This window comes from Lagenorhynchus albirostris, chromosome 1, assembly GCF_949774975.1.
Source record: "Lagenorhynchus albirostris chromosome 1, mLagAlb1.1, whole genome shotgun sequence".
Taxonomy (NCBI): Eukaryota; Metazoa; Chordata; class Mammalia; order Artiodactyla; family Delphinidae; genus Lagenorhynchus; species Lagenorhynchus albirostris.
The window spans coordinates 13,254,794-13,280,305 of record NC_083095.1 but is presented as its reverse complement, the minus strand read 5'-3'; the positions used below and the strand labels follow the sequence as shown (position 1 = coordinate 13,280,305).

At 37.6% G+C, this 25,512-nt stretch overlaps 1 protein-coding gene across 3 annotated transcripts in view; it reads right to left on the bottom strand.

Annotated features, from left to right (window-relative positions):
• Window positions 1-3,232: 3,232 nt before the first annotated feature.
• RPS6KA5 (ribosomal protein S6 kinase A5) overlaps window positions 3,233-25,512 on the bottom strand; it is a 182,359-nt gene continuing 160,079 nt past the window's right edge. For 2 of the 3 annotated variants that reach the window (XM_060169782.1, XM_060169854.1), the window contains 9 exons: window positions 23,863-24,024; window positions 22,052-22,177; window positions 21,540-21,673; window positions 20,780-20,873; window positions 17,115-17,285; window positions 13,552-13,743; window positions 8,222-8,381; window positions 6,688-6,851; window positions 3,233-5,059 (listed from right to left, as the gene is read on the bottom strand). In XM_060169782.1, the coding sequence (XP_060025765.1) occupies window positions 4,820-5,059; window positions 6,688-6,851; window positions 8,222-8,381; window positions 13,552-13,743; window positions 17,115-17,285; window positions 20,780-20,873; window positions 21,540-21,673; window positions 22,052-22,177; window positions 23,863-24,024 (1,443 nt within the window). In that variant the 3' untranslated portion in view covers window positions 3,233-4,819. The remainder of the gene's footprint in view (window positions 5,060-6,687; window positions 6,852-8,221; window positions 8,382-13,551; window positions 13,744-17,114; window positions 17,286-20,779; window positions 20,874-21,539; window positions 21,674-22,051; window positions 22,178-23,862; window positions 24,025-25,512) is intronic. The other variant, XM_060169939.1, reaches the window with a different exon arrangement.

Sequence of the window (25,512 nt, the reverse complement as noted above, 5' to 3'; positions counted from 1 at the left end):
CTCGACCAGCCTCTCACAAAGTTAAAAATAAAACTGCAGTTAAGAATGTCAAGTTCCTCAACCTTACTGAATTTTAGAACAAATAAGACAAGAGAAACAGTGATTTTCCAATCTATCTACAAGCAGAAATGCCAGGAAATAAACCTGTAGTATTCTGCTCATACAACTTAAATTTCCTTTTCTAAGTCATGACATTTTGGGGGGTTGTTCTTTCTGTTTTATTCTTCTTTTTCAACATAGGAGGACTTCAAAACATAAATTAAAAGATCAAAACTGCTCCCTATGGGAAGGAACAAGAATTAAAATGGATTTTTTTTTTTTTTTAGCGAAGAGACAAATTTTACATAACTGTACAAATTAAAAATGTTATGCAGTGGAGAAGATTAAATGGAAACCACATCATGTTAAGTATTATCCCAGTTTCCTGTGCTCTGGAGAAACGTTGCTATATTGAATACTACTTGACCGATCTGAAGTATTCAACTCCTTAGGACAACCTAAGCAGTATTCTAAGTAGAAAAATATTACAAAATGTCCTTCCACCTATTCCAGCAGAAATACACCAGGAAAATTAAGCCTGAAGAATAACTACCAAGAATCCTGTCTGTTAATTCAAGTCTCCTTCTAAATACAAAATATCAAGCTTTTTACCATGTGCTCAAAGGAATAATGGAAAAGAGATGGCTGGCAATAAGCAGTACCTACTTTGCACTAATATGAAGAAGCCAAGACAGATATATTTGGGAGCCACTTTAACGTCTTACTCCTTTTTGGTGTAATAGTAGGTAAATATAAAATACTGGCACCTGCTTAGTTCACAAATTCATGAACTAAAAAGTGGACAACTGCCTTAGGGAAGGGAAGCATCAATTACCTAATTACATAACAGGGAGCTGGGCATACAAAGAAAAGGGCTCAGAAGAAATATCTTGAAATCTCAAAGGTGAGAAATGCTGAAGATGAGGACTGAAATGAGACTAACCAAATGTTTTTAAGATGAAAAATGTTGCCTCCTTGAAAATATACTTTTGCCCCATATAAACAACATTTAAATAATTACCCTTAAGGGAAACATTCTAAGGAATACCACAATTTGGAGTTACTTAACAAGACAGCAAATAAAACCTTTATGCAGCTGTAGCAGCTATTTTCTTTGGATGGTTTATACTTAAACTATTTATTTGATGCATCTGTTATCTTATGATTACTTTTCCATTCCTTGAGTTTTATAATAACTTGAATTTAAATTCTGAATTTTATTAGAGCCTGCTACATTCATTTTAGTGCCAGATAAAGGTATCAAATAAAGGGGAACTCTTGTGTGGGGTAAATACATTAATTAAAGGCCAGAAATTGGGGTGCTATGGTGTAAGACATTTGAGGGTCCAGAAGTCATACAATTGAAAGATATTTCATTATATTTCAATAATTCATCTATAATTATATTGCTATGGTGTAAGTAGCATATCAGTATTTAACTTACTTACTTAGATCTTAAAAATATCAGAAATGTGATCATACAATCACCCAGATCATGTTATTGATCATTGGGAGAACACCCTAAGTAATAATGTGGTCTAACACACATATAGGGCCAATAACTTAGAAATTTTCACCATTTTGAGGTACCCTGTTCTTAATAAATATGACAATAACAGGTGCTTGAAATGTGGGCAAGGTGAATAAGTAGACTTTAAATTGTATACTTTTATAAAGTATTTGAGAACATACTCCAAAAATTGAGATACAAAAGGAATTCCCTTATTGAAAAAAATAGTCACAGCTATCCTAGTAGGTTTCTTTAAAATAACTTATCTTATATAAAACCATTTGTTATTTATTTATCAGTAATAGTTATTTATCAGCATAGTTATTTAAGAAATCAGCAGTAATATAAAAAATAAATAAAATAAATAAAAAATAAATAAATAAAATAAATAAATAAAAATAAATGAATAAAAGGCAGTTTTTCAAGGGTAACTGAATCCGTAATTCCAAGACGGACCAGAATATTGAAATTAACTCAGAAGACTTGATTTTCTGTTCCAGTGGTTCAGTGGTTTTTTGTTTTATAGAGGTTTGGAAGAATTAATGAATTTCAAAACAGTTAATTTAATTCATTCAACCATAGGATCTGACACAGTAATTAGAAGAAACTGGTCTTTTAAAATGTCTTTCCTCTGTTACTTTCCTTTTCTTATTCTTGCCTCTCGATTAGCTATATATAGTTACAAAATATATGAGTCAGGATTTATGATGATATGAAAATTACATACACTATAATCAATAAAGGAAGCAGGGAAGGGATGATTTGGTTCTATCTCCAAAACCGTTACAAAGAGAATTTAGTGTATTTGTTTCTCTTAAATCTACTTCTATTTTTCTCCTAATACCAGAAAAGAGTCCTTTCATTTAACATTTTCATATGAATTATTTTTTAGTTCATTTCTGATGTGACTAAACGAAAGCTTTGTGAATTTTAAAGTGCAATTCACTGACACTAACAGCCTGCATGTACCATAACTGCTACAAACTCAGCATCTTTCTGGTACTTACAAGTAGAGTGAGGATGAAGATATTCTCTAAGTGGGCACTCCTCTGAGTGTTTTCTGAGCTCTTCTCAAAAGCCCATTCTAGATTATTCAAGGAGGCTCACCAGTTGATAAATTAGCTTCTCTTTCCTTCCTTTCACTCTGCCTGCTGTTTTACCATTTCATTTTCTGTCAAGTCCTCCAGAAGAAGAGGCAATGAAAATAAACGAAAGTGCAACCCACTGATTTCCAATATTCACAATGCATCAATTACACCCTCAATCATAAGGGTATACCAACCATTCTTCTGGATCATTTCCCCTTAGCAACAAAGTCCCTTTGGTTTATACTTTACTAGTATCTTCTACTAGAATGCAGAGTTTTAAAAATGTCTTGAAGAGCTAACTAACACATTTCTAGACATAGTCAACCTTACTATAGATATAAATGGACATTTTCTGATTATTGTAACCCTGTGCTTGATGGGGTCACATTCTGTGAATTAGCTACAGAGTTTGGTAATAATGCACCTAAGATTTCCCATCATTACTAAGAACGACCATAAGCTAGGAGTACAAAATTTTCATTGACCCAGTGAGAATTAGGTAGCCATTTGGGCCACTGAAAAGTATAAAAAGTTATTTCCGATAATCATTGTGGACAAAAATGTGAACAGGATAATACATTTTGAAAATAGTTTAATATTTGCCATTTTTGTTGCCTGTGCTATTAATATATACATTGGTTCAGTAATAAATATACTATTACATAGAGTGCAATATTTTTAGTATTCATAACTGGTTGAAATTAATGCTGCTATTATCTCAAGAAAGGAATAAATAAATATCATGCCCAATTCCAAACTAATGCTCAAGAGGTTATCATTAACAAAAACTACAAAATAAACATGTTGGGCCTTTTTAAGCATGATTCCTGTAAACATCGCAAAAAATCGCTTTTCTCAGTCCTGACATTTCGTGTGATGGTTTTAAAACAAAATACAACACACAAATCCTATCACTTCTTTTTTTGCATAGGGGATGAATTAATCATATTTTAAAATGCAGCAATCATTCAGTGAAATGTCTTCAGCACACAGCACTTGTTTTCGATATGAATTCAGAACAATTTGAGCAATAAAAGTGCTCTGCATAAGTTTATAAAATATGCTTTCTGGATTTAAATTTAACAGAAAAATTCCAAAACAATTCATAGTTATAATTCTAAAGTATTATGTACATAATATCTGACTACAGGAGGAAAAGCCTCACCGCAGCACAGCACAGTGTACAAATAAGCACAGTGTTTAATAGAATTTCCCTTTAGGTGTTCCTCACATCAGTGCCTCTGGGGCTAATGATTACGTTATACAAGGCCCCTTCTACTTGTTGCATCCGAAGTGGAAGGGGGATGTGAGGGCAAATTTAAAGTAGATAATGGGGGGGAAAAAAGGCAAAAATACAGTACATATGCTTTAAAGAGTGCACTTTATGAAATAGCTTGCTTTATTCATATTCTTTTATAAAGTGCAACATTACTTAAAACAGAGACATGTACCTTAATATTTTGCAATAACCATTAAAACAAATTGCCAGGAAAGAGCAGTGCAAAATTAAAAACATACATAGCTTAGCATGCATCTCAGATGGGTCCCCAATATAGAGCGTGGGACCTGAAGTTCTTATATCTTTTTTTTTTTACTTTTTAGAAAAAGATTAATAATAGCAGGTTATCGTCATAGGTAACCATAAAATAAAAACAATAAGTTAAAATCCTCTCTGAAGAAATAAGTATATGCCACACATAAAATTCATTACAGACTCTTTTTCAAAACAGACCTTTTTTGCTGATAAATCACTGTTCAAAGGGTGCAAGTCTCTTAAAAACCCACGATGCCCACAAGGCGAAGCAAAAGGTATCATCACAGTACGAGGAACTCTTGTTGGCAGACATCTGAAGAATCTGTGACTTACTTTGTCAGCAGCTCAAATCTCACCAGTCCCTAATTAAATTGACAGACATCTTTGCTCTTTCAAAAACAGTCCTGTTGGCACCATGCTAGGTCACTAAACAGTATGACATGTGGTCTATTCACAGTAACATTCTCTGTCCAGTGCTTTTGGATGAGGAAAACCAATTGGGTTTTCCTGAAAAAATTCCCTGCGAGGCAGATTCCAAGGAGACCAATGGGACACGTTTTTCAAAGCACAGAACCTGGCCGCAGGCGCACGATGAGGGAGCAGAAGGGACAATGGATCACCCGTATGCGCCTACCGTTCCTATGCTGCTCAGTCTGAGAACTGGAAGAGGGTCTCTGGGTTATTGCTGTCGGCAGGATTGCTGGGCTGCAATGTCTTTGTGGGTGTCCTTTTGCCATGAGAATGGGAGGAAGAAGAGTGAGAGCTTTCACTGGAGCTGCTGCGCGTCTCGGTACTGGTGCTGGTCTTCTTCATTTTCCTTCTCTTCGCCAAAGGGGCCTTATCAACATTCTGAAGGCAAAACCCCTCTCTCTTGTATTTGTTAAAGGCCTAGGGGAGAAAACAAGGGGAACCCCCGTGAAGGTAAAAGGATTGAAGTCTTCCTGGACGTCATGACTTATAGAGAACTTGCGTTTGGCAAGCTTGGCAACCACAGCTTCAAGTTGTTCTGGGAACATGGTCCTTAACACCACTGTATCCAGAACTCCGGGCAGGGTACAGAAGCTCATGGGAAAGGGTTTCTGAGGGCTCTGTTTAAATCCACCTGTTAGGGCGTCCAGGAGTCACAATCCTAATAAATCTTTTGAAGAGGGCAGGGCTACCTACCTCTCAATTAAAAAACCACCGACGGACTGGAAATTCTTGAAGAATGTCAGCAATCTAACTCACCTCTCTCCATCACTTTGACTAGTTCTGTGTCTGAGATTTAAAATTCCAACCACAAAGTCCCAACACAGAGCCCCTGATCTCCACTCCCACGTCAATGCAATTTGGGTACATCTTGGACACAATATATGCAGAGAAGATTAGCTCTATAAACCTCAGCCTGGCTTCCTCCTCACAGCAGCCTGTCTTTATTTTTCTTAGATTCAAGCTTAGGCATTGCTGAGTGACAACCTTACATCATATGTCACTGAGAAGATTTGGATCACCTGCCTCAAATGCTTGCAGTTCATCTCTTCACACCTCACCAGATCCCAGTTTATTAATATTTTAATCCATTTCTGCAGCTGAAGAGGAAATGCTATCCTGTCTCCTTTCTCAAGATAATCCTTTCAGAAGTAATTTAATTTCTCTCTAACTCATTGGCTCCTTATCCTTAATGTATTTGCATCTGCTTGGCACGAATGTGCAGAATCTACAGTTATTGCTATGCAGTCTCAGCCTTTCAAGTATACAGTCTTTACTTAATACCAATTAATTTACTTCTTATCCCTCACAGTCTCTAGAACATATTATGCACAAAATGATTTTTGAATGAATGGACCTTCACATGTGCCTTAGTTCCTAATGCCTATTTATAGCTTTTACAGACAGTCATTTAGCTTATTTGAGAGAAAAAGTGTTCTAATATAGACTTGTGGTTGCCAAGGGGGAAAAGGGGTGGGGGAGGGATGTATGGGGAGTTTGGGATTAACAGATGCAAACTGTTATATATAGAATGGATAAACAACAAGGTCCTACTGTATAGCACGGGGAACTAGATTCAATATCCTGTGATAAACCATAATTCAAAAGAACATGAAAACGAAAGTGTATATATATGTATAACTGAATAGCTTTGCTGTACAGAAGAAATTAACACAACATTGTAAATCAACTATACTTCAACAAAACAAAAATTTTTTTTAAAGTTCTAATAGTATGCATATTGTTTTCCTTACCAAGTCAAAAATTTCAACTATTCAAATATCAGACTACTGCCTCATCTTGCAAACTCATTCTAAATGTCAAATAAATATTTTGTGGGTTAGCAGTGACTCTGGTCCCCATGCACGTTCTGTTTATAAATGTGTTTATATCATGAAGGGATTTATAAAAGCATATCTAAAATTGAAAGAACCCATTTTAAAAATTGTATTGCTAAGAGGGTATCTCTTAGCAATACATTATAGAGTAAGAACATCTATCTGATCCCTTTCCAAACCGCCCTACAAGTGCAGAGCCCAGAGCCTTACATGGAAGGTTGCTTTCACACAGGTGTGCACAGCAGCTCCTGAAGACCCTAGAATGTCTGGAGTCATCAGAGGGTTTGAGGATAGCTGACTGCCATCTTGAAGCCATTCATTGTATCTCAAGCCAGACATTTTAAGTCTTTTATTTGGATCGACTGTGAGAAGTCCTGTGGGAATAAATAAGATATTTTTATTTTATGATTTGTCATTTCAAACATAGTTTGAAGTTTAAAGTCAACCTCAGACATAGATCACAATTATGTTCACAAGACATGATGGTTTCTGAAAGGCGTCAACCTCCTACAAAGATAATTACGTACATTTTCATGTACATTTAAATCCCCTAGTGAATACCGGATGCTAATAATAAAGCCCACAGTAGCCTATATCTGGAGGCTGTAGGCCAGCTGGCTTTCCAATCAGGAGAAAATAACCACCTAAAACAAGGACTCCCACTAGTGACCAGGCAAACTCCCCCAAAACAAAGAGTACCGAGATTTACTTCATTCATGTACAGGGAATGTGGAGGTATGGAGATGGACACTCAGAGAAGAGCTGCGGGGAGGCACACAGACAAAACCCAGGTCTCATCACATTACAGGACAAGTGCTGTAGCACGAGCCACACGCACGGCAGGCCCAGGGGAAAGACTCAGCCTAGGGAGTGCGGGCATCCTGGAAGGCTCCCAGGAGACGAGTCCTGGGGGATGAGCCGTAGTGGGTTTGATGAAGAAGGGTGCCCTTCTTCAGGGATTAGGAATAGCACGTGTACAGGGGAGCAGAATCCGAGCGCTCAGCACATTTGAGGAATTCAAGTGTTCGAGGATGGTGGAGCGAAGGTGACAGGAAGCAGAGGCAGGCAGGGCCAGGCTGTGAAGGGCTTTGGATTGTGAAGGCTGCACTATGGAGTTTGACCTGAAGCTCACGGGGACTGTCTGAAGGATTTTTAACAGAAAAGAGGCATGATTGCATTTGGCTATTAGGAAGGTCACTGTGCCGATGGATGACACGTAAAGTGAAAGGAAGTGAGACAAGTTGAAAGCATGTTGTGGATTTTAGGAGACAGACGATGACAAGAACTAAGGTGACAGCCATGTGAATGGGGAGGAGGGGTGGCTGGGAGGGATGCTGCGCCCGCAGGACCGGGTGCCTGGCTGCGGAAGGCGAGGGAGGTCGCGGGGATCTAGGGTGATGCTGGGTCCTGTCCTGGTGATCTGGCTTCGTGGCCATGTAAAAGGAGGGGGAAAGGAGGAGGCACATGCTTGGGGGAAAGGAGAGTAAAAAGGAAGAGGTTCATTTTGAAGGTGTGAGACTGAGATGCTGGTGGATCCAAGTGCTAGTGCACGTAGTGAATGTGGATAAGATTAGTGAGGGAGAGTGTTCTGAGAAGAAAATAAGGCTGAATAGAGTAGCCTGAAACCTTTTAGAACACACAGGGACTCCTTGAGTAATTCACAAACAAATATATGTCATGGGTATGATTCCACTTCAGTCACTACACATCATATAAAATATGAAATTTTCCATTAGATTCTTACCTTGGATCAAATCTTTAGCCTCTTGGGATACATTCTTCCAGGCTTCTCCTTCAAAGGAGAAATCTCCCTTTTTAATTTTCTTCATGATTTCCACCGCACTGGTGCACGTCAAGCTTTTGTCATGAGATTGGAATGGAACTTGCCCTGACAACATTGTATACTATCAAGAAAAAAAAAAGGAGCAAAACAGAATGTCTGCCAAAATCACCATCAAAGCCACTCTGGTAATTTCATGACCAACTTAGCGTAATTTCCTAGATATTACACTTAGCATTACTGCGTTTAAAAGATTACATGGCTTCAATCACTGAAACAACCAACACATTTCAGACTTGTATATAAAAAGGAATGGCTTAGTATGATATCAAGATTTAAAGCCATTTTGATAACTGTATTCAGATAAGAAGAATAAAAAAGGGATACTCTAACCATCTCAAAAGATGGTATTAATGTTGACAGGGGGGTGTGTACATGCCAAAGGCATTGCAGGCCCTGGCTAAAATGGCCCAGCAGGGATCAGGGGACGCAAATGAGAATGGATCCTGAAGACGCTGAGCTGGAGTGGGCGTGTGGAACATAAGACCTGGCTGACGGAGAAGAAATTATTGCCATGGAAACACTTGTCTGAGACTCAGGATTCAACATCCTGGCAGGGACACCTGGAGCCAGTATGAGTAGTCAGCTGAAATGGCTCTTTGAAGCTCGAACAAAACTGTGTACTGGGATCAGCAGATGCACTGATTCGTAAAGCTGCAGCAGCAGTCGCTGTACTATGGACACGGCACACTCAGAATCACCCAAGGAGGTCCAGAAGACACAGCAAATTACATGCATAGGTGCCCATCACCTCTCTCTGTTGCACCAATGCTTCTTCCTTAACTCACACCTATGGCCTCACTGAGGGGGGCTCCCGATGATCAACTGATGAAGGAAGAAAGGAAATTGGGCCTACTTGTCAGGTGGGTTGGCATTCTTTCACTTGGGTGCAGCTGGCCTGTTAGAACATGAAAAGCTCAGTGAAGGCACCAGCTCAGGACAATACCCTGTGGGGTTGGGGTGCTGTCCTTTAGGACTGTGCTGAACCAATGGCTGATCCATTGGTGCTGGGTCCCCCATATCTAGACTCTATGGGCAAACGACCCACTTGTAGAATTCACGTTTCCTGTTCCTGCAGCCTTAGGGTCTGCTCAGTTACAGATCTTGGTTCCACGAACTCAAGGGATCAGCTCCACTTGGTAACAGTAGGTGGTAACTCAGTGGTGCAGCCTCTGCTCTCCCTCTTTCCCTGCCTCCCTGGGATTATGGTCCTTAGTTACATGACAAAACATAAGCTTTAACGTCAGGTTCTGCTTTCTGGGGAATCCAGACTAAAATATCTTTCTATTGTTGATGAAGATTTTGACCTGTTTCCAGTTTGGGGCATTTTGAAACATGCTGCTATATATCTTCTGGTACGTGTCTTTCGGTACATAAAAATACACGTTTCTGTTGACGGTATCCTTGAGATTGGAACTGCTGGGTCATTTGGTCTGTGTATGTTTGGTAGATACTGCCAAGTAGTTTTCCAAAATCTGCTCGGCTTCTTATCTTACCCCACTTCCTAACAGATACATTTGTGGCTAAGTACAAGAAAATATCCTTCATATCACAGTTTTCTCGCTCTCATGTGTAATAATTCAACAGGCTTTTGCGTGGAAAAACTAATTCTCCGTCTTTGGAAATCTTTAAAGGAGACTGGTGACAGGGACTTTGTGGAAAAGATCCCTTTTCTGGAAGAGTTAGAATTAAACAAACTTTAGGGCTCCTCTCAACTCCAAGATCTTACAGTTTAGTTGATTATCCAGGAATCAACTTCTGTTAAGAATAACTCTGTATCTGCAAACTGTTTGCAAATGGTGTGATAAGAAAGTATCTATATACATAAAGATATACATCTCTTTCTATATATGTGTATATATATGTATGTATACACACACAAGAGGGAATTAGGGAGAAAGGAAAAGTAAATGTGGCAACATGTTTAAATGTTCACAGTGTTATTCTCCCAAATTTTCTCTAGGTTTGAAATTTTCACAATAAAATTTGGGGAAGAAATTGAAAAAATAAGAAATCCTGAATAAATCTCTTGGAAGAAATATGTTTTAAATGTTATTATATTCCATCCTGTGGGTATGCTATATATTCCTATGGGATAGTATATAATCCTATCCTACATTTTCTAAATACTGTCTGTTAAGCTCTGAATCATTGTGTGCCTTAAAATTCATATGCCAAAGAGCCAACCCCCAATGTGAGTGTATTTGCAGGTAGAAACTTTATGGAAGTAAAGGTAATGAGGTCATGAGGGTGCAGTCCTCAACCAATAGGATTAGTGTCCTACAAAAAGAGACACCAGGGAGCTGGCTCTCTCTCTCTCTCTCTCTCTCTCTAAGCGCATGCACTGAAGAGAGGCCATGTGAGGACGCAGTGAACAGATGGCTGTTTGCAACCAAAGGCGAAAGCTCTCACCAGATACCAACCTTTTGGCACCTTGATATTGGACCTCCCAGCCTCCAGAACTGTGAAATAAATTTCTGTTGTTTAAGTCTGCAGTGTTTCATTATGGTGGCCCCGAGCAGACTTAAGACACTGTGTAAACTCTATTTTAATTAAAGTCCTGTGAATTTCCAGTGAACTGCACATACATGACGTAGACTGAGCTGTAATCAAAGCTGCATGATATGATGTGATGCATCTTCCTGAAGTATTTGTTTTACCCAATGGGGGTAATATAAATTATTTTCATATTAAAGTATCCATATTCATGTGTATTAGATGCAACATGTAAAAGGGCCATAGATTTCTAAGGCAAACCAGACGACCCCTCCCGAAAATTTTGTGCTTACTATGGGATAGCTCAGGCTTTGTATCTAGATCCTCTGGAGATATGCACTCATTTATATGGAAACGTTTGCAAAGCGTTCTTCTTATTTTTTTTTGGACAGTTTAATGCAGGTGCTAACTATGCTTTTCATCTGTATTTCGTGTCTCTAAAAGGCAAGGATTTTTAAAAACCACAACCACAACCTATTACCACAACTAAAACAATTAGCAGTAATTCCTTTGTATCATCCAATATCCAGTCAATATTCAAATTTCTCCAGTTGTGTTATATACATTGTATAAATATATCTGTATGACTTAGATTCACAGTTTGAATTTAATAAATAGATTTGAAATTAGAATTTGTTTGAATCAGAATTCAAGTAAGATGCAAACACTGTTTCTTAAGTGTCTTTTAATCTATAGGTTCCCAGGCTATTTTTTTCTCATAATTTATTTGCTGGAGAAACTCGGTTGTTTGTCCTGCAGAACTTCCCGCAGTCTGGCCGTTGTGATTGTACTCTTGTGGTATCATTTAATCTGTTCTTTGTCCCCTGTTCCTGTTTAAAACTTGACAATTAGATCTAGAGAGAAGCCTGGCTTCTCCCCATGCCATTATACAAAGTTATTTCCACAGACACGGCATTTGGAGGCTCTAAAATACCTGTCTGCATGTCTAAGATTGTCTTTTCAAACCTTAAAAAGCATGTAATTATATTTGGCCTGTATTTAAGTAAGGGCTGTTTTACAAGGGGTAAACATATTATTGCTAAAAAAGAAAGGCTCTTTTTTATTTAGACGAATTTTTTAGGAGAGTGCTACTGAAATCAGTTTAAGTCAAACAAAACTCTCAAATCTACAGAAATTAGTTTTTTATTTTAATTTAAAAATCATATTCATAAATATGTAATTTCAGTTTGAAAATTATAAATAATGACTTAAAACTGCTGAAATAAAAACCATATAAAGCTTAAAAATAAAAGAACCATCCTGTAAGGACAACTGGCTTCCATTGGGGGAAAACAAACTGACACCAAAATAAATCCCAGATGGAGTGCATAAGTATAAAAATAAAACATAATTCTAAAGGAAAATTTAAGAGAATATTTTTATAATCTTGGGTTGGGGTGGAGTGACAATCTGACATCAAAGCCAGATACCACAAAGGAAAAGACTAACATATCTTACAACATAAAAATGAAAAAACTTCTCTATTTAAGCCTCTCAAAAAACAAAATTAAAACCCCATATTACTACAAAGTTTTCAAAGACATGAAAAACCAGAAGAAACATTTCCAATATTAAAGGCAGACAAAGAATTAAAATCCTTAATAGACCTTTAAGTTTCCATAAGAAAAATTTCCCCATAGGAAAGTGGGCAAAGCTCATAAACAGCAATTCATAATAGAGAAAATAAAAATGTTCAAATACACGAAAAGATGCTCAAACTGAATACTCATCAAGAAACTGCATGCAAATTATAACAGTAGGAAATAATTTAAAATTGAAATTGATAGTATCCAATGTATTCACATACAGTTGATGAGAACATGATCTGATAAACCTTCTAGAAGGAAATACAGGCATATATGTCAAAATAAAGATCTATATATCCTTCTCCTAGGAATCTATTCTAAGGAAATAATGAGATATCAAACTACATATATAACATAATCTCATTTGTTAAAAAAAACCCTGAATATATATACAAATATATAGAGAAATCTGTAGAAAGATATAAAGCATACATAATAGGGGGTAGGGATGGGAGGAGAGTAAGAGCTTACACAATATTATCTCTGTATGATGAGATTACGAGTGATCTCACTTTGTTCCTTATATCTTTCTCTGTTGTCTGAAAACTTCTCCCTATGATTATGCATTGCAGATTATATGCAGAAAAAGTAAAGCTATTTTGAGAAAAAAATATGCCGAGATTCTTCTAGCTTAATGTTCTGTTTCTGATCCCGGCATCCAAAGAGAGTTTGTGAAAAGCATGCTCACCACGATTACTATAAGTTACTATAAATATTTTTAATTTTTTCTATTAATTTGTTAATTTATCCTAAGTGATATTCCTTAATTACATTTTAGCCTGAAAATCTCAGAGAATATATTTTAAAATATTTTTTCTATTAATGAGTCACTTAGCTATTTTCACATTATATCTAACATGCATCTTATGAAAATATACTACTGCTTCTTTAAAAATACATATATACATAACTGTAATTCACATTAAACACAGTTGCCTTAAATATTCCAGAATAAACCAAAATAAAAATTCCTACATTTTCTCCAATGTAAATTTTAAGAAAGGGAAATAGTCTTCAGTCAGGCCTTTTACTGAAAAGAAAAGAAACCAATTTGCCAATTTTCTCACAAATGTAAGAAAAACAGCAAAGAGAGAGATATACAGAGGACATCAGAGAACTGACTGGGTTTAACGGCCTGACATATGAACTCACCAAAATGACACCCAGGCTCCAGAGGTCACAGGACTCATCGTAGCCGTTGTGATTCAAGAGCTCTGGGGCGGCGTAGTGAAGAGTGAAGCACGGCGTCTTCAGAGGCTGATTATCGGGTGGCTTTAAGCGTGCAAACCCAAAATCAATTACTTTAATTTCCAAATTGTCATTTTCATCAGTGAACAATAAATTCTGCAAGATACAAACACTTCATTACTTTCTCATTAAAATGTAATGGGACTTGGTGATGCATTTATGCAATATTACCTGTCTATCTATTTACACTGGATTCAGATACAGAAAGGTCTGAAAGGGTGGGTCTGGGACCTGGATGTCAGTGTACTGTCACTCTCTGCTTTATACTTTTCTGTATCACGTCAATTTGTACAAGGTCATGTGGAACATTTTCAATGGGACCATGCCTCTTCTCTGTCTGCTTGTGTCTGTCTTCGACCTCCTCCACCAACCTCCCTTCCAACCTGGCTCTCAGGCATCTAATCCTCATTTAGAGATGCCACCAAACAGAAGATGGAGATTATTATATTTTCTTCTAGCATTTACTTTTCTTTCCTGGCACTTATCAGCTCTGCAATATTAGTTCAATGTCTTCACCCACATCAGACCATAATTCCATGAGGCCAGCAACTGTGCGTCTACCTTATTCATGACTCTCCCATGTAGTAGATGCTTTGGTAAATATTTGTCCATTGAATGAAGTCATAAATAAAATAGTTATACATAATATCTAGTAAAGCCTATTAAAGAATACATGGTGGAGACATACGTTTCAGAAATATTTTTTCCAAAACAGTTAATACTTGAACATTTTTGATGCTTATGGATATTACCCCTCTATTATTCAGAAAACATTGTTATTTTGAATCATTTGCCAAGCCATGTCAATCACTAAGGTTTTACTGATTACTTTTGTATTTACCACTTGTTTAAAAAAATCTAACTGTACTGATGGGCAAATTTTTATGTACATTTTTATTAGTACATCAAGCTAGTATGCACAGTAATTGAATCTGATTATATTGTCTTTAGACATCCTAACAAAATCTGTTATGCCTTTTTGACCATTAAATTATTCCCCGGTTCTGGAACACCATTTGCTTTTTAATATTATTTGAAGTGAAATAATATACATCATAGACTGCTTCACTGATACAAAGAAGAAAAATCTTCTAGGCCCCCATTCAAAAGTTAAAAATGAATGAAGTGGTAGGAAAGAAGCAAAAAAATTAACTGAAAAGTTTTCTTAAATTTTCTATTATACAAAATGCCTAATCCTGAATTTGTGATGGAATTAAAATGTGAATATAATTCAATGTAAGGCTTCACCACAACTGAAGTCATAGCTGGGTTCATGGACCGGGTACTTGGGAGAAGTCTCAGCAAATGACCCCTGAACTCTTCCACAGCACAAGGCACTGTGCTACATACAGAGCAGTGGATGAAGCACACCTGGCCTGTCCTCCCAGAGCCTACAAGACTTTGGAAATGACTTTAGTGTCTTCTATACTAAGACCAGCTAAGGACTTCCTTGTTCTTAGATCTTGAAATGGAGGAGACATGGCACACCCCTCTTCACTCCTCTCCCAATTCTCAAAATGTAGTTGCGTGTGCATGGTCAGAAGTGGCAGGAATTAGTCATTCAAACCACATTTATCCTTGTCTCAAGTTCTGCCAGAAACTAATTTGATAAAATTTCTCAATCTTTCAAGAATATGGGGACCAGTTTGAAAAATACAAAGCAGCTTCCTAAGAATGTCAGCCAGCTTCTAAATTTATTTGATTCTCACCTAGAAATTATCTTGCCTATGCAGAATATGAATACCACATAAATATCTACCAAAAGATATACAGTCAGACCTTAAAATGCTACATCAGTGCGAAAGGGATTAAACTTTTAGCTTGAAAATAATATACTCTGCCACTTAAAAGCCAAAGTGAAAGCTATTTTATTATGAAAGTGTTAGTACAAAGGCACATTTTCATGTCTCCAAAATATATGTTGATTTAGGACTGTAACGGTAGTAGAATGTCTTTAATAATCAGACAATTCTTCTTTTAAAATGATTATCTGAAAGAAAAGCTTTATGGCAGATAAGAATTAAGCTATGTGAATATCTTTTTACTCAGTAAAATAGGAAGGCAAATTTCAATTCCGCTGGAGAGGACAGTTGCATCATTTGAAACTCATGAGGTGACAGATGGCCAGTTATCAAAGAATAAAACATGTGAAAATGAATTCTAGACAGTCATGGAACAGATCTTTTCAATTAAAAAAATTACATGCTTGTTCCTTGTCTATCAAAAAAAACAGTTAAGTGGTATGCTTTCACATTTAAAAATAGATAGCAAATCTCCAATGTACAGAGTGCCATATTTTTAGTGGGCGTTGTGTGGGAGAGCGAGAATTGTGATGAAGGAAGCAGAGGGGTAGCTATCATAGTTGCAAGTTCATAAAACACAATTCACTTTTGATTAATTACGAGTAATATGAATAACAGTAATAGAAAGTACATAGAAGCTTAAATATTTTGGGACTCAGTCAATTATATCCGAAGGCACAGAACTCCATTTTTAAAACATCCTCTTCCTACCAATAATCCAAGGTACTTAAATAAAAGGCAAAAATGGTGCTTTTTGAGAAATATTCTTTTGTAATCTAATACAAAAATAAACACCAAATTATTATTTTAAATATACTTAAAAATGCATTATAATCACATGGTAGTTAAATTTGAAATTCTATTTTAGATAGTAAATATATATAATTTTGCATAGGATAGAGGATGATTCATTGTTATTCTTTTATAAATTATTGGGTTTTGTTTTTAAATTTTCATTATTCTTTCGATGATTTTCTAAAAGGGAGGAATTTTCATATTTTTGATACTAAAAAGGGATCATTCTAGAGTTAGAACCTTCTTTCTTAACCTTTTGAAAGAAAAAATATATAAAAAGCTGCTACTTCTACATTGCTACACAGTTCTATAAATATTATAGTACGTGAGCAAAGAAAAGCACATGTAAGGATGGCATAACTCATTAAACAAAGACAATGCTTTATATTTAAAAATTTAGAACACAACAACATACATTGCTATTCATGAGCTAATCAATTTGATTACAAAAGTAAAAGATAAGCTTTCAAAATACACTGTTAAAATCCCTCTAAAATGGTATACATATAGCAGGGGCATTATTTTCTGCTACAAAAATTTCCATTGCTATTTTTAGTCCACAATTGTTGCATAAAGTATTTCTTCCGTAAAAGGCTCTCACACTTACAAATATAACCTCAAGATGATCAGCTGGCAAAAAAAAAAAAAAAAAAAAAAAGAACGAACGAAAAGACAAATTTATTTTAGACTGAAATAGAAAAGGAAAAAAATGCAAGAAACGTGATATTTGCAAGTATCTATTTAGCAGAAAGCCCTGAAAATAAAAAATCAAAACAACCCCCCCCCCCCAAAAAAGAGCCCACACATATCTGGGGGATATTTAATAATGATGCTAGATTGCATTATATGAGAAAACATGTAATTTTATACCTCGGGTTTCAAATCTCTGTGTACCACTCCAACATCATGCATGTGGCTTACAGCTGAAACAAGCTTCCGCATGATGTAACTGGCTTCTGTCTCACTGAAGTGTTTCTTTCTCTTAATGCGTTCAAATAGCTCTCCCCCGTTCAGAAGTTCCATCACTAGAAATGTGTGAAGCTAGAAAAGAAAGAAGAATAATGTGGAGGGCCTTAACGAAGAGGAGTAGAAGCTTATCAACGTATAAAACATTTCCTGACTATGAACTATTACCAATAAATTTAAATAGTCCCTTGTTAAAATAGTCAACGGCGACCCTTATATTTTAGGGGAAAGAGTTGAAGGATAATGTGACTTTTTTAGAGTTCTATTTTGGTAATGGAAAATTTCAAGTACTGCAGTGAAATTTTTGTATATCCTTTCCTTGACTAATTCTTTCATTTGAATTCCATTCCAACCCTCTCTATCAAGTGTACATATCTTTCTTCTTAAACTGTAACCTAGTACAGATAATAATGTGAAATTGGCTGCTTTAAATAATATAGATTACTGATGGAATATGGGCAACTACCCCCAGGAGGCCTGACACACACATTTAATGGCAAATTTACCTTTTAAAAAAGGCACGGTTGGATGATGTCACTTTAAATCTTCTGTTAGGGCTCAACAGATTAGTTTCAGTGTTCCTGTTAATTCCCATGCCAAATACCCATAACTCACTTTGGGCTTTTTTTTTTTTTTTAATAATTGCTTTTGATCCCAAGGCATTATCTTAATTAAATAGTATTAAAAGTCATGTATTTACTATGTTTTGCATACATTCCCATAAAGAAAATAATGTAGGAGCTATTGAAAAGCAAGGGAATTACATCAGCTCCCCAACGAACACAAATGGTTTAAAAAAGATACAAATCAATATTCAGATTCAAGTGCTATGCCTTATAGCACCAATGTCACTCAACAAACGAAACAAAGTATGCTTCCCTTTGAATTAGCAAAGTCCAGGAAAATTGCTTCATTAAAAAGATGATTATAAAGACATTATCCTGCACATAGTGGGCAAATTCTAGAAGGTGAATAACGCTTTTATCAAGAGAATTGCTCCCAGGCTATTAGAGACCATGCTAATTTGAGTTTCTACGTCAGACAAATTAAGATCAAATCTAAAGGTCTGCTACAAGTATATGCCAGCAAGCTTTAAAAAAATGAGGGGCAAGACCTATAGTGGTTTAAGAGATAGGTTTTAGAGTCAAACCTGCATCTGAATGCCAGTTCTGCTACTTACTTATGACTTTGGGGGTGTTACTTTACCTCTATGAACTTTAGCACCCTTACCAATGAAATGTAGGTAACAGTGAAAAAATGTATATATAGTAGCTTGAATAATGGCCCTCCAAAGATGTCCATATCCTAATCCCCAGAACCTATAGATGTTACCTTATATGGTAAAGGGGTTTTTCAGAAGTGATTAAGGCTCTTGAGATGGGAAGGCTGTCTTAATTATCCACCAGAGTCAACAGTATGAGATGGGACTATGGAAACAAAAGACTGGAACGAAACATGGAAGGGTCACAAGTCAAGAATGTGGGCAGTCTCCAGAGCTAAAAAAGAGAAGTAAATAAACTGTCCCTTAGAACCTCCAGAAGGAACCAGCCCTGCTGACACCGTGACTTTACAGCAGTGAGGCTGATTTTGATTATCTGACCTCCAGACCGTAAGACAATACCTCCGTATTGTTTTAGGTTTGTGGTAATTTGTAACAGCAGCAATAGGAAACTAATAGAGTAGTAGAGCACAAGTCATGGTACACAAGCTACACTGCTGTACAGTCAAAGGCTGGAGACATACCCTCAGTCAATTTCACCCATCAGTTGAAAAGAGGACTATGGTGGATTCGGGCATGATCTAGGCAACTGTGTCACCATCATGGAAAAAACAATGCAAACTATCAACAACTGTATATTAGAATGATAGTATATTTATACTGGTATACATAGGATTACATCATGAGATGGTTTCTATTGTAGTAACTCTTGAATATAAAAATAGCTAATAATAAAGTTAATTTGTCACATAAGTAAAATATTAGGGATGTAGGTCCTGAGATCTGACAGTGGCCTGACGGTCAGAGATGGAAAGTCTTTCGGGGGAAGTAGCTAGGGGCACAGCTGCAAAACTGAGGGGTGTGTCCAAGGTCATCCACCAAGCCCTTGATGGATGTGTGGATCGCCTTCAATAGGAGACTACCTAGGCTCCTTGTAAGCACCCGCAGTGGGCAGGGGACTCTACCTGCACTGTAGTTGAGTGGCCCGGTGAGGTGGAGGCAGCAGAGGAGCAGGGAGAACAGTTCCCCCCGAGTCCTTGCTTCAAAGAGCTTCCTTTCCTGACTATAAGCACCAAGGATGCAAGTAGATGATGTCATTTTTGGGTGCTCACTCACCTGATGTGAAAACCAGGCTTTGTGTCTGCCTCCCCTAAGGCAGTAGAACAAAGTAATTAATTAAGTGCTCGTTCTGAGGTTGGACTGCATGGGTTCAGATTCCAGCAGTACCACTTATAAACTGGGAGACCCGGTTACTTAATTTCCGGGAGTTTGATGGTACATGTAGAATGAGTGCTACAATACCTGTACCACGTAACGTACGTGAAAACAAACAGCAGCAGTTATTATAGTTATGATGCTCCTGCTGCTGCCGCCTGGTTTCCCCACCGTGTGTCATGCTTGGCCACGGCACTCTGGGAAGGTTCAATGTGGTAGAGAACTGGGCCACCGCTCTCCTAGGACGTGGATGTCACGGTACCACACTGGAGAGAGCCCAGAACCGGAGACCAAGTCTTCCTACTAGAGTTTCACTGATGTGCTATGTGACCTTGGTTGGACGAGGCTCATGATGCCCCCCCGCCACTTCTTTTTTCCTGTGGGAAAACACTCATGACCTTTCTGAACCTCAGTTTCTCCTCTGGTAAAGTGAGGGCCAACCACGTCCAGGACTGGTTTTAGCTCTCGCGCGCAGCACGCTGTCTTGCGTCAGCCTGCGCCATCCCGCTCAGTCCCAGGAGGAGAGATGACTGTAATGGAGAGATTTCTGCAGGGAAGGAGACATGGACCTGACAAAACAGTGTTCCTCCTGTCTCTAACGTTACATAACCCTGTGTGAGGGGACTGCTGGAAGGTGGGACCGGGGGTAGAAGGCGGGGAGCATGACCTGGCCTGTGGCCTGAGCAGAATCTGTCACCTGGAATAAGAAGATGGAAAGAGAGTATCTTTGCCCTCTGCTTCCTATCTGCTCTTTCAGTTTGCACTAATGAGGCTTCAGGCTAAGTTCTACTCTTGAAGTTAAAGGGTTAAGTTGACGGCTGAAAATGACTGAGTACTGAGAGCTACGCTGAGACGAAGCTGTGCGGGGTGGTAGCTGAACGTGCAGTAAGCACAGTGAGCTGGGCTTTAGCCCCCCGTCCTCCTTCCAGGTCCTACACGACCACGACTGAGAGAAGCAGAAGTGAGAGGAAGCATTGATGTGGGGATGGGTGAAAGCATGCGTGGAGTGGCTTCTCACCCTCTCACGTGGCTCGGTCATGTCCCATATCCCTGACTTTGACCCAGCACCAACACAGCTGATGAAAAGTAGAACCCTGTATATGAATTAGTATCCACAGAAAAAAAAGTGGACTACCTGATCGTGAAAAACTTCATGTAATTTCACGATATTGGGGTGTCCTTCACAGAGTTTCAGAGCTGTTATTTCTTTCTGAGTATTGGCTTCCAACCTGCAAGATGAAACAGTTAGTCTCTACATCCCTCTTCACCAAGTTTTTGGAAGCATTGCCCCAATCCTAATTTTGTTTTTATTTACAGTATATTCAGAAGGTAAGTGTCAAAGTATCAGAATGAGGCTTCCCTGAAAGTACTGAGTCATACACCCACCAGAACAAGTAAAGCATTATTCTTGAGAAAAATGATCATTTCTGAGTCAGGAAAGAGCTAATCACATGAAGAAATGGATGTCTACTTGCCTGACAATTTGGTAATAAGAATATACAATCATGGAGGTAATAATCAGTTACCAAAACAACTAGCTGGCTCTCAAACTACCCCTAGGTCACTAAATAATTGCAGAACAAAATATTTCAAATATACAACTAACAGGAATGGCAAAAGCTGCTGAACTCACTAAGCGAGTCTGATTAAACAACACCGCCACAAGAAAGTCTTCTCATAATAACCTGAAAAGCATATCATACTATGATTTATGTCTAAAATGGATTACTTCCTCAGAGCTAGAAGTATAATGGATCAACTGATGAGCTGAATGGCTAAAACCTTGGTTGAAAACCTTATAATATACCATTATTTTCCTTTTAAATAAAAATCTTAATTTATAGAAGCCATTGACTAGGACAAATACATAAGAGAGACTGCTGGAAATGTGATACCTTTTGCTGATTATTTTGACCGCAAATGCTTGGTTACTTTTTTTGTTTATGCACTTTCGACAGATGGAAAAACTTCCTTCTCCCAATGGTTTGTCCTTCAGATCTAGGTCATAGTGTTGATAGAATGGAGAGTCCTGACAAGAAACCAACATCATTTCACTTAAGAAAATATTAGTAATACACAGGGATAGATAAAATTGTTGAGTAACAGAACATTATTAATGTTAATAGGAGTGGAATACACTTATAATCTCTAAAAATTCATCATTAGCTCATTTCTATCATATATATCACTTATTTAAAATATATTACTTTCTATCGTAAGAAACGAGCTCATTCAAATGGAATGTTAATAATTCTCTAGGGCAAATCTTACTATTTCCATTTATTCATTTTTTAAAATTACGTTTTAGTCAAATGGAAAGTCTATTAAATTTACTTGACTTGAGAAAGTCAATTAGTGTTGGTATTTAAACCATGAATATGTCATTTAATTAACCACATGGCTACACCTTCATCATTGCACTCCTTGCCACATTTGTCACTCCGGGACGATCGACTCCCATGTGAAACTGAAGAGGGTCTATGACGGCTGCATTACGCTTGAAGAGAATAGAAGGAGCAACAAAGGAATAGCCCTAAAAAAAAAAGAAAGGTAAAAAAATAAGGATTTGCAATTTTCCAGTTTAGCACAGACTAGATTGTAATCATTTTTTTCTTCTTTGACTCCGTGCTTTCACCACTGAGGGCGTGGGTTCGATCCTGCATTGGGGAACTAAGATCCCACAAGCCACATGGTGAGGCCAAAAAAAAAAAAAAAAAAAGCTCAAATATTTGTTAAGATGAATCTAAAATGCAAGGTTATTTCAAATCAATAGAATAATGCTTTTCAGAAGGAGATCACGCCATCTTCTGGTAGAACTAAACCAATTCAAAATTAAAGGCAGAAAAATACTTCCTTCCTATCCCATCCCCAGCATCTGACTCATAGATATAATTCTTTTGCATTGCTGATAAAAGTTTGCTTATAAACGAACACAACTAACTTCTCAAAAAAGGTACAGTTAAGGAACTAAAAAGTGGTCCAAATGCTACTGGTTTTCAAACTAGATAAATAGCAAGTTTCATTCTAGTCAGTTTCTAATTCAGCAATTATTTGACTCATTATATTTCCTTAGGTTAAATTCAAAACTGAGTTTTAGAAAAGGAGTCAAATCAAACGGCAGAATGATGTGCTGAACCAAAAGTGGTACAGATCTTCCTTGACTTACAATGGGGTTAAGTCCTGACAGACCCACCATAAATTGAAAATATCCTAAGTTGAAAATGCATTTAACACACCTAACCTACCAGATGTCACAGCTTAGCCTGGCCTACCTTAAACTCAGAACACTTACATTAGCCTACAGATGAGTAAAATCATCTAACACAAAGCCTATTTAATAATAAAGTGTTGGATACCTCATGTCATTTACTGACTACTGTACTGAAAGTGAAAAACAATGGTTGTTTGGGTTCCGATTGGTTGTAAGTGTATCAGCTATTTACCCTCGTGATCGAGTGGCCGACTGGGAGCCGGGGCTCACTGCTGCTGCCCAGCATCGTGAGAGGATCGTACTGCACATCACCATCCCAGGAAAGATGAAAATTCTAAGTATGGTTTCCGTGGAATGCGTATCACTTTTGCACCACCATAAAGTCAAAAAATCCTAAGTTGAACCATCGTAAATTGGGGACCATCTGTATAATGATGGATGATTCATCTGTTTAAGCTAGAACATTCACTAATTCGAGGAACATTTTTTTCAACATCTGCTTTGTCCCAGCCAAGTGCTAGCCACTAGTGTCACCTATGTCCAGAGACAGTGTCTGGACAGCCAAATTAAACCATACTACTGGGATACTAACGGGAGTCAAAGAAGTGAAGCTATGATGCCATTTAATAGAATATTTTATCTTAAGTCTGAGAAAAGATCCTTTCCTAAGTGTAAAATCCTTTCTAAATCTTTTTTACGAGTTGAGAAACAGTTCTGATTAGTCACTGAAGATAAAGAATCAGATAACACTGTTTATGAATTAAGGAATATTTTGTATGATTAGAAGTAAAGTAGTATTATATTCTCTATAAAAGAGCTTGAACAGAAGTAAAATTTCAGGTGTAAATTCAACACATATTTATTTGCAATATCTCTGTATTTAATAATTTTGAAGAGATTATACAGTCCTGTTTTTCAAGATGCCAAAAAGCTTTCACATGGGAAAATGAATCTTTTCTTTCAAAGCATACGTGGCCGACAAACATGTGCGGGCTCTTGGAGATTACCTGAAACAGCCTCTCGGAGCTCTGGGGCAGTGCTGCGGGAGAGTAGGTGGGGTCCATTTCTGTGAACTCTTCTGCAAAGTTACTCACATCTAATTCATCTCGGATGACTGGCTTAAAGGGTGCGGGCACTTTTTTGGCAGCTAAATCATCCCAATTTATTTTCTAAAACAGAGAAAGAAAACTGGTACAAAGTAGAAATCAACAAAGTTGAAATATATTTTTGAAAAATAACAAAGATAATGATTTTAACTAAACAACAGAGAGAAGCACATATTTTTTTAAATATTTATCTTATTTATTTTTGGCTGCATTGGGTCTTTGTTGCTGTGCACGGGCTTTCTCTAGTTGCAGCGAGAGGGGACTACTCTTTGTTGCGGTGCACAGGCTTCTCACTGCGGTGGCTTCCCTTGTTGCGGAACACAGGCTCTAGGCGTGCGGGCTTCAGTAGTTGTGGCACGCAGGCTCATTAGTTGTGGCTTGCGGGCTTCCGTAGTTGTAGCTCGCAGGCTCTAGAGTGCAGGCTCAGTAGTTGTGGTGCACAGGCTTAGTTGCTCTGCGGCATGTAGGATCTTCCCAGACCAGGGCTTGAACCCGTGTCCCCTGCACTGGAGGGCGGATTCTTAATCACTGCACCACCAGGGAAGCGCGAGAAGCACATATTTCAAACTAATGATTTAAAAAAATATTTTTTTACAAGCAGGAGCACATGTTTTGACCACAGCTTATAGCTCACTAAAGCTGTGACTGAGATGAGACTGTTCTCCACCACTGTGGAATCTCGTCCTGGCCACTGGGGGGCACCAGGACACCCTAGTTCACCCTTAGGGATAACAAAAATTATTTTGTCATGAGTCCCCTGAGACAGGCGTTAAGCCAAACCAAAACCAAACCAAACCTAAACTAAACTATAATAAAGGGCTTTAAAATGGATATGAATATTAACTCTAAAGGAACATCCCTATTTTTTAGAGGCAGTGTTAACTAGCTTTTCTTCTGTACTTGCTTTTCCTCCTGGCCATCTGGACAAATTAGAAAATAAACAAACTCACTCTAATTCATGCATCGGTTTATGTCTATAAGTCTAAATGATACTGTGATAGTATGAACTGATGTAACCATTCTTTTCTCATTCAACTGTGTTTAAGCTATTCAACATTGCCTCTTCTCTACCCCATGGGATAATCCAGGCCCCCTTTCTACCCATGTCAGTCACTGTCTGATAAACTGCCATGTCTTCTATTATTCAAATTCAACCCTCTGTTCCGTTTTCTTTATTCTCCTTCTGCCACGAAAAACCACCTCAGGTTATACTTACTGAATTGAATCCCACAGATACCCTATTAATATATTTCTCTTATAATCTAAGATGTCATCCTTGATAGTAAGATACACACTTATTTTATGTACCATTAAGAAAGAAAAAGCATTACCAATTAGAATAGTAAAATGTTGTCCACTGTAAGCTGCATACCGATTTCAGAGATGGTGAAATGTGAAACTTGTACTTCTTGGTTGATGACATCCAGTAAGTATAATCAACTAACATAAAATGTTTTTATTATGCCCTCTTGTGGAAGCAATGGAGGTAAAATCATTGAATTACACCTTCAAAGTTTTCAGCTAAAATGGGTTTTAGAGATCATTTAGTTC